The following is a 9,959-nucleotide window of genomic DNA, read 5'->3' on the forward strand; positions in this document are numbered from 1 at the left end:
TTTGTGGTGTCAAGTTAGAGTAGCATAGGGGATGTGCCCTGGCCCTGCCAGCAGGTGAGATGATGGCCCTAAGAGTGAACTTAGAAGAACCCCGTATAACCCAGTACAGAGTCCGTAGTGCCAGGCCCTGCTGTCACCCCAGTAAGCCCAAAGCATGGCTGGCAATCTACAACCTAATCCTTCCTCTAATTTTCTCTACAGGGTCCTGAGCAGGATAGTAGGAGCCTTGTGGGGTCCTAGAGCAGTGCCCTCCAAGAATCCTGCAAACTCGGCATTTGTTAAAGCCAAGGAGAGATCTCTCTGCTGCAGGGGTGCACACCCTCTCAGCCTTGCTCCTCCAGTGGGCCCACATCACCTGCCCTCCTTACACTCCTGCCTGCTGTCCTTGACCAGAGTCATCATGCCTCATGGTCACAAGAGTGAGCTCCGTGCCTGTGACAAACGTCACCAGGCCCAATGTGACACCCAAAGTGTCAACGGTGCTCAGGCCACTGCAGCAGAACAGGAAGGGTTCCCTTCCTCTTCCTCGCCTCCTTTTAGGGGGTCTCCCCAGAGCTCCCCTGCTGCTGGCATTCCCCAGGGGCCTCAGAGCATCCTGCCCACCACCTCTGCTGCTGCAGGCGCTTCGGGCACAAGAGCTGCTGGAGGGGCCGAGGGCCAAGATGAAGGAGCTCCAAGTTCCTCTGCGGCCCCGGCCCCCACTGAGAGGTCTCAAAGAGACCCCGTAACCCGGAGGGTGAGCACGTTGTTGCAGTTCCTGCTGTACAAGTATAAAATGAAAGAGCCCATTACGAAGGCAGAAATGATGAAGATCATCAACAAAAGGTACAAGGAGCACTTCCCTGACATCCTGAGGAGAGCCTCTGTGCACCTGGAGGTGGTCTTTGGGCTTGAGCTGAAGGAAGTCGACTCCAAAGGTCAATCCTATGCCCTTGTCAGCAAATTGGAGATCACCAAGGAAGAGAATTTTATTGGTAGCAGGGGGTTTCCCAAGAATGGGCTCCTGATGCCTCTCCTGGGCATGATCTACAGGAATGGCGACCGGGCCACCGAGGAGGAGATGTGGGCATTCCTGAATGTGCTGGGGATCTACGATGGGAAGTGGCATTTCATGTTTGGGGAGCCCAGGAAGCTCATCACCAAAGATTTGGTGCAGGAAGAGTACCTGGAGTACCGGCAGGTGCCCAGCAGTGATCCTCCACGCTACGAATTCCTGTAGGGTCCCAGAGCCCGCACGTAAGCCAACAAGAAAAAAGTCCTGGAGTTTTTGGCCAAGATTGATGGTACAGACCCCAGTGCCTTCCAAGCCGTGTATGAAGAAATTTGGAGATTGAAGAAGAGAGAGCCGCAGGCAGAGAATGCACCGGGGCCAGTCCTAATGCCAGGGCCTGGGCCCCTTTCAGGGTGAAGTCCAGCATGTCCTCCCACCCCTAGTGAAGTCTGATGGAGATTGTTCACTTTGTTGTTGAAAATGGCTGTTAACCTTCTAATTAGTGGAGGCTAGGTGGGGCTGGAGGGAGCACATGTATGTCTTCTTGTGTTGCTGTTATACTTGAGTGACTTATACATTTAGCTCGTTTTTTTGCATTTTTCAAATGTTGTTCTTTTTAATTGAAGGTTTATTAAGATTCAGAATCTAAATTCATCGTCATGCATTTATTGCTTGATTTAGGAGTAAGAGTTTTGTATTGTGTAAAACAAATTGAAAATTCTTGAATCTTTTTTTGTGATCTAGAGCCAGTTAACATGGGATCAGAATAGGGATAACCTTGGAAATGTTAAAGAGTCTGCAAAGAGCAGCTGGGTGCACAAGGCAGAGGTGGAAATATATAAAAGTTGGTCAACTCTTGGTTTCCCTCATTCCTTCTGGTAAAAGTAAAATATACATCCACCTGGATTCATTTAGCTTATTCAAAGATATGGGAGAAAATAAATCGTGATGATTTCCATCTTTTATTCACCGGTTCTTATTTTCCCCAAAAAGTAATTGAGCATCTGTTCTTTGGAAACCCTGGTGGCATAGTGGTTAAGTAGTACACCTGCTAACCAAAGGGTTGGCAGTTCGAATCCACCAGGTGCTCCTTGGAAACTCTATGGGGCAGTTCTACTCTGTCCTATAGGGTTGCTATGAGTTGGAATCGACTTGACAGCACTGGGTTTGGTTTTTTGGTTTGACTCTTTGGAAGGCTTCATGCTAGTACTGGGGACCTTTAGGCAACGACATCGCAGCCCCTGTGCATAGATTTTAAACTCTAAGAGCAGCTATGAACTAAGGAGGAGGTTGAGATACTCTGTAAGACCTAAGGGCTAGTACAAAAGGAGTGTGCACTATAGGGATCCCTCTGGTGTAAATGCCCTGAGGGAAGTCAGTTTGGGGCCTTGGGACACTTTGATCTCTCATGGTGGGGGTGGGGGATAGTGTTAGGGAGTGGATTTTCACAGTAGGCTACATGGGGTGGACAAGGGTAGGGGGTGGGTAAGGTGGGTTGGGTGAGGTGGGGGGGAGTCCAGATGAGGCTGTGGTGGGGGGTGAGCAGGGCCAGACACTCCCATGATGCCCCAGCATGGAGAGGCCGAGCCTGGAATGGAAACCAGCTCTTCCCAGTTAACTCTGGGTTTGTGGACAAAGCAGAGAGCAATTCCCTCCTGGGTCAGGACTAGAAGATGCCCTGTGTTCTTGTCCTGGTGCACTTGAACACATGCACTGACTGCGTGTGTCTGCACAGTGTGTCCACGGAGTTCCTGAGAAATAGGGAGCTACTCCTTCGTGTCAGGAAGCCACTGTTAGAAGCCTCTTGTGCTGAGCTGGGGGAGCCAGAGCCCATGCCATTGAAAGCACTTTAGAATTAGGTCACCTTGAGTGTCATTTGGCAAACCCCAGGTATAGACTAGACTCTTGGCCGTGGTGATGTGAATAAAAATTGGGGTGACTGAGCTGGAAGTGCAGCTGGAAGGGTGAGTTGTTGGTCCTGAACAATAATTCTAGGAGTTTTGTGTTGCATTAATCTGAGGCAGCCTGCTCCACATGCACATTAAATATCCTACTGCCTAATATGGATTGAATTCCCCCCTCCCCAAATAGTTATTGTGATTCCTAACCCTATTGCTGTGGATATAATCCCATCTGGGCATTGGTTTCCTTTGTTATGTTAATGTTACAGTGTTAGTATAGGGCCTGTCTTAAGTCAACCTACCAGTGGCTCCACTGCAAAGAGGTGTGGCCCTCTTCCTCCATAGAGATTACAGCCTTGGAAATCCTATGGGGTATTTCTACTTCGTCCTATAGGGAGGGAATCAAATCAATGGCAGTGGGGTTAGTGTTTTTGTGGGGCTTTTATTTTATTTTATTTTTTGGAGGGGTTTTATTAACTCAATCTCTATGGAGATATAAAAGAGCAGATTGAGCAACTAGTGAACCAAGTAAGCACAGATAGGGGAAGATTCGTACCACTCCACCTGAGATCTCGAAGGAACCAAGAAACAGAAGCTGAACACAGACAAGAACCTTCCCCCAGAGCCAACAGAGAGAGAAAGCCTTCCCCTAGAGCAGGTGCCATGGAATCAGATTTCTAGCCTCCTAAACTGTGAGAAAATAAATTTGTGTGTTAAAACCACTCCCTAGAGCCATTTCTATTATAGCAACACTACATAGGTTAGACATTTCCTAATGGGTGTCAAAAAGCTTTGCCCTTAATTACTAATCTGAAGGTTGGAAGTACGAACCCACCCAGTGGCACCTCAGAAGAAAGGCCAGGCAATATGTCTCTGTAAATATTACCACCAAGAAAACCCTATGGGTGCAGTTCTAGTCTCTAACACATGGAGTCACACTGAGCCAAAATAAACTCAACGGCAAGAACTGAATATAAAATATAATTTAGTTTTTCTTTCTAAGCAATTATTTCTTCTGATTTTTTTTTTCCTAGAACACTGTATATTCTCTGACTTCTCTTGGAGAAATCAAAACAAAACATTCTCAGAGAGGAGGGTGGTACTGTGTGGTGTCAGAATAAAGTAATAGCTGATATTATTTAAAGACCCAATATTTGCCAGGGACTTTGCCAGGTGCTTCACATGCATTTCACAGAATGCACCGGCCCTAGGAGACAGGGCTTATCAAACCCACTTCACAGACGAAGAACCTGGAGCTCTGAGAGTTTGGTGATGTGGGCGAGTGCACACCTCTAGTACACGACCAAGCTGCACTAGACCGCTAGTTCGAATTTTTCTGGAGCCCACATGGTTTTACTCGCCCAAGATAAAGACTGACTTGTCTCTAAATTCACTTTTCTTCTCACTGCTCCAAAATGTATCTGAGGCAAGAATAACAATCACTTTGTGCCCAAAGCACTGGGTTGGACTACACAGCCGGAGTTGTAAGAGTAAATGAGAGATAATGATAAGGAGAAATCCCGGGTGGAGCAGTGGTTAAGCACTCAGCCGCTAACCAAAAGGCTGGCAGTTCAAACCCATCCATCGGCTCCACAGGACAAGGACCTGGTGATCTGCCCTCATACAGATTACAGCCCGTGGGGCAGTTCTGCTCTGTCACAGGGGTCACTGTGAGTAGAAACCGACTGGACAGCCCCTAACAATAACAACAGTAATAAGGAAAAGAAAGATAATATCTGGCGACATCTATACATGCAACGCCAGATGACCTGAGAAGATGAGGGGCTCACAAAACCATCCTGGGGAGCCCCTGCCTGGAGAAAATATATCTATTAGAGCACAAATTACATGACACCCTACATGTGGCTGATGAAAAGAAGGGATAGCTGAAATTTTTTTTTCTCTGACAGCATAGACCACCTGTCCTGGGCCTCCTGCCTTGTGCTGCAGCTGGGACAGGCACCCATTCTTTGATTAAAAACTGCTCAGGTTTTTAATCCAAGATTCAGGAGCTAAAATAGAGACCCCCATGTAGGAAGACTGGGGAAACCAACACACTAGAGTTTAGGAGTCACCCAGAGACTGACTGGCACCTGCTCTAACTTAGTCATCTAGTGTTGCTGTAACAGAAATACCACAAGTGGATGGCTTCAACAAAGAGAAATTTATTTCTTCACAGCAGTGTAGGCTAAAAGTCCATATTCAGGGTGTCAGGCCAGGGGAAGGCTTTCCTTCTCTGTCAGCCTTCTCATCAATCTTCCCCAGGACTAGGAGCTTCTCCGTGCAGGGACCCCGGGTCCAAAGGACACAATCTGCTCCCAGTATTGCTTTCGTGGTGCTATGAGGTCTCCCCTTTCTGTTTGCTTCCCCTTCCATTTTATCTCTTCAGAGGTAAAAGGTGGTGTAGGCCACACCCCAGGGAAACTCCCTCTACATTGGATCAGGGCTGTGTCCTGTTAAGGGTGTTACAATCCTACCCTAATCCTCCCTAACGTAAAATTACAATCACAAAATGGAGGGCAACCACACAACACTGGGAATCATGGCCCAGCCAAATTGATACACAGAATTTGGAGGGGACATAATTCAATTCATACCATGTGCTCTGACCTAGAAAGCCCCAGGCAGGACAGTGAGGCTGAGCATCCCATCACTTATCTTTGAGAGTTCTAAGGGACTTGAAAGCCTTGGCCTAAGAAGGGCACCTCAAGTCAGTAGATGCAGGAGTCTCCGCCTCTGATAGACAACAAGGTGATGGTCCTGACTGAGGATGATGGAAGGACCCAGCCAGAACAGTGGGGTCCCATAGAGTTCTACCCTGGCTATCAGTCCTTGCAGCTCCAGAACAGCCCTATCTGGATGTAGCTCAGGGGACCCAAGTCAGCAGGGAGCTTGATCTGAGGGGAGCAGCCTCAGGTCAACAGAGCATGGAGTCCCATGACAAGTCAAGTGTCAAGGTGAGGACCCTGAATAAGGAATGAGGGAACACTTTACATTGGGCTGCTAATCCAAAGGGTGGATGTTCCAGTCCAAGCAGAGGCACCTCAGAAGAAAGGCCTGGCAATCCAGTTCTGAAAAATCAGTCATTGGAAAGCCCATGGAGCACAGTTGTTCTTGGCACACATGGGGTTGCCATGAGTTGGCATCAATGCAACAATAACTGGTAAGGTTGTGAACTGCCTTAGTTTCTGTTAAGGGCCACATCCCCCTCTTATACCCTTCACTTCATCTCTCCTTTGAGTTTCAGAGGAAGAGACGTCCAGGAACCCTTCTGGCTCCTGAAAATTCTTGGTCCTTTGAACTCATCTGTCCTTTCAGAAGTTTATCTTGCTTTGTTCATCAGCAACTTTCCCTTTGCAGTGAATATGTGAAAATATCATGAGAGGTATAAGCAGTAATAGACATGGAAACTATCCTTATAGAACAAAGAATATAATGATAAGTTAAATTTATTGGGTGTTTTATAGATACCATCTACCATGTTAATCTTTTAGCTTACGTTAGTTCATACGCCAACCCTGTTATTGACCCCATTTTACAGATGCAGAAATGGAGGTTGAGAGAACGTTATTTGCTTTAAGTCACAGTAAGTCAGAATCTTCTGGACAGTAGTGCTTTTTGTTTGTTTTGAGGGGGGGTGTCTTAAGTCCAATCACTTTTGAAATATATAGGAGGTGATTGAGCAAGCAGGTTTATCACAAGTGGGGAATGATAGTTTCCATGCCACGTGAGACCTCCAAGGAAACAAGGAAAAAAAGTTGAAGAAAGACAAGGACCTTACCCCATAGCAAACAAAGAGTTAAAGCTTTCCCCTAGAGCCAAAACCTGAATTCAGATTTCTAGGCTTCTAAACTGTGAGAAAATTCTATTTGTTAAAGCCTTCCCCTTGTGGTCTATCTGTTATAACAGCACTGGAGAACTATAACACTCCCTAATGAGTGATAAAATGCTTTGACCTTGACTACTAACATAAATGTTGGGAGTGCAAACCCACCCAGTGGCACTGCAGAAGAAAGACCTGGCAATCTGTTTCCTTAAAATTGATAGCCAAGGAAACCCTATAGGGCAGTTGTACATGGGGTTGCATTTGGTTGGAATTGACTTGACGGCAAGAAGTTATTGAAAAATATTACTTAGTTCTTCTTTCTAAGTAGTATTTCTTCTCATTTGGAGAAACAAAATAAAAATAAAAAATTCTCAGGTGGGTGGGTGGTATTTTGTGGTGCCAGAATAATCTTAGAAATCAGTGCCATTTTTTAACGACCCAGTATGTGCAGTCACTTTGCCAGGTGCTTCTCTCATGCCTTGCACACAATGCACCCTCCCTAGAAGACAGGGCTTATCAACCCCACTTCCCAGAAGAAGAACCTGGAGCTCAGAGTGTTTGGTAATGTGTTTGAGTTTGTAAGTCTAGTACATGCTAGACTAGACCCCTGGTTTGAATCCGTCTGGAGCCCACACTGTTCCACCACTCCTCCCAGCCAGAGGCTCACCCTGTGTCTCTTATTTCACTGTTCTTCTCTCTGCTACAATGTTTCTCAGGTAAGAAAATGAATAACGCTGTGCCCAGAGCATTGAGTTGGACTGTATAGCCAGAGCTATGTGAAAACTAAAATAAGTGAGACGTATGAATAAGGAAAAGGAAAAGATAATATTCAGTGACAATACAATCACTGACATATACAAGGCCAGATAACCTGAAAGATTTGAGGCTCAGAAAATCATCCTGGAGAGCCCCTGGCTGTAGAAAGTAGATCTATCAGAACCAATGTTACATGAGCCTCTGTGTGTGGCTGAAGGAGAGAAGGATGAGATCAGCCTGGTTTTCTGACAGCCCACCACCTGTGTTGGGCTTCTTGTCTTTGGCTGCAGCTTCCCCATTCATGCCACTCCTCATTCTTGGACAGGGCACCAATCTCTGCAAGATTTCCAATAGCAAATTTGCTCGAGTTTGCAAGGGTGTGGCATTTCTCAGGAAGCCTTTAATCAAAGAGGAGCCAAGAAGAGGACCCCAGTGAATGAAAACAGAGAGGAATCCCAGAATTTAGGGATTACACAAAGAACTGCAGGGCTTGCTGTGAGACTAGGAGAGCCCCAGGTAGTGCCCTCACTTATTCTGGTTTCTCAGGGACCTTAGACATTGGCCTAAGGACACCCTCTAAGTCAGTAAAGGAAGGACACTCAGCCTCTGACAGATATCTATGTAATGACCCTAAATGAAGATAATGGGCGGGCCCTTGAGAAGAGTGACATCCCCCTAGTGTCCTGGAGTTGCAGTTGGCCCTGAGAGATCTTGGAAACTCCTGGCTGGATATGACTCATCCTGATGTCCAAATCAGAGGTCCCAGGTAAGTGAAGACCTTAATATAAGGGGAGCAGCCTTGGATTCAGCAGGGCGTGGGTATCAGGACTGGTCAGGTTCAAGATGAAGACTGTGAAAGGGGAAGGAGGAAACCACCCAACCTAGATGGAGGAGTTCACACAAAATGCCCCCTCTGTCAGCCCTGGGAGAGTTGTCAGGATGAGGAGTCTCCTCAGTTCTGCCTGGAGGGTATCAGGTCTTGTGGGCATACCCCAGGTCCATAGAGGGAGGAGACTCAGGCCCTCAAAGGAGCCAAGGTGAGGATCCTGAGTGTTATGAGTGGGAACCCCATCAACAGAAGGAGCAGAAGAGAGCATTGCCTCTGTTCTTAGTCCTGGGAAGCCTCTGGGAGGGCTCTCTGACAGAGGTGCCTGTCGTTTCTTCCTGAGTAGTCTCGGGGAGGGGGGAGGGTCCGGTCTAAAGGGGGGGCCCCAGTTCTGCAGAGGGAGGAGTCTTGTCCCTAACTGGAGCTAGGTTTGGACCGTGAGTGTTTATGGGGCAACTTACTGCTTAAAAAGGATCTCCCAGTATTAGTGAAACAGCCTGCAATCCTGTGAGGCCTCTGGAATCTGTGTCGTGAGGCACAACCTGACCGGTCCCTCTAGGGTCTCGGCGTGGTGAGAATCTTGTTCTGAGCCTGTAGTCAGGTCTTCATACCCGGGACTCCCAGGCTCTGACACGTATCAAGGTGGGAACCCTGCGTGAGCAGTAACGGACCACTCACTCCAGAACACTGGAGTCCGAAGGATCCTGAACTTGCTGTCAACCCTCGGGGCCCCCGGCCCCCACCGCAAATGTCTTGAATCTTGGAGGCCCTCCCTACAGCCTTGTAGAGATGTGACATGTCCTGGCTTCCATCTATGAAGTGCTGGGAAGGTGCAGATTCTGGTTCGGGGGCCTGTAAGCTCTCCTCAGCAGAGGAGGGTGGAGTCTGAGGACTGATCAGGAGTCAAGGTAAAAAACCTGAATGTGGACTGTGGTGAACAATTGACCCAAAAAAAGCAGAGTCCTAAGAGCCCTGCCCCTGCTTTTGGCCCTCAAAGACCCCCCCCCCCAATGGTGTTGGCCCTTGGAGGCCCCCCTGTACCCTTGGCCGGAAGAAAGTACCCTGGTTCCCACGAAGGAGAAGACTTAGACTGTAACTGCAGGCCAGGCGAGGACGCTTGGTACTAATGAGGAGCTTCCCTTTAAAACAGGGGCGCCCCATGACTGAACCACTGTGTAAGCTCTGGGAGCCCCTGGGCATGGGTAGCCTGATGTGTAGCACCCTGACTACCCTCTAGGGGGGTGAGGGCCTTAGTCTGAGCCATAAATCCCACCCCTGCCTTCAGGTGGACGCAAGTTAGTGGAGGGAGAAATACCAGGTCCTACCCAGAAGCAAGGTCAGAAGCCTGAGTGAGGATTAAAGGGATCACCAATTGAGAACTCTGAGGGTAGGTGACTCTGCCGCCCTGGCCAGGCCTAGGATTCCCAAGAGAGCCTGCAGAGGATGCGGGTCACTCTGACTTCCAACTTTGAGGTCTCAGGAAGTCTTTGGTCTGAGAGGTGTGTCCTCAGGTCAGCAGAGGGTGGAGTCACAAGAATGGTGCAGAGTCAAGGGGAAGACATTATTGAGGTACTAGGGACCAATCGTCCAAAAATGGGGAGGGCTACGCTAAACACTGCTAATGTCATGAGCCCTGGGACCTGAGGACAAATCCGAAAA

The 9,959-nt window shown here is 48.0% G+C and overlaps 1 protein-coding gene across 1 annotated transcript; it reads left to right on the plus strand.

Moving 5' to 3' along the window:
• Window positions 1–400: 400 nt before the first annotated feature.
• LOC100671021 (melanoma-associated antigen B2-like) lies at window positions 401–1,408 on the plus strand. Its single transcript, XM_023555128.1, is given in 1 exon segment — window positions 401–1,408. A coding segment is annotated over 1 exon segment (1,008 nt).
• The last annotated feature ends 8,551 nt before the right edge of the window (window positions 1,409–9,959 follow it).

Source organism: Loxodonta africana, chromosome X (assembly GCF_030014295.1).
Source record: "Loxodonta africana isolate mLoxAfr1 chromosome X, mLoxAfr1.hap2, whole genome shotgun sequence".
Classification (NCBI taxonomy): domain Eukaryota; kingdom Metazoa; phylum Chordata; class Mammalia; order Proboscidea; family Elephantidae; genus Loxodonta; species Loxodonta africana.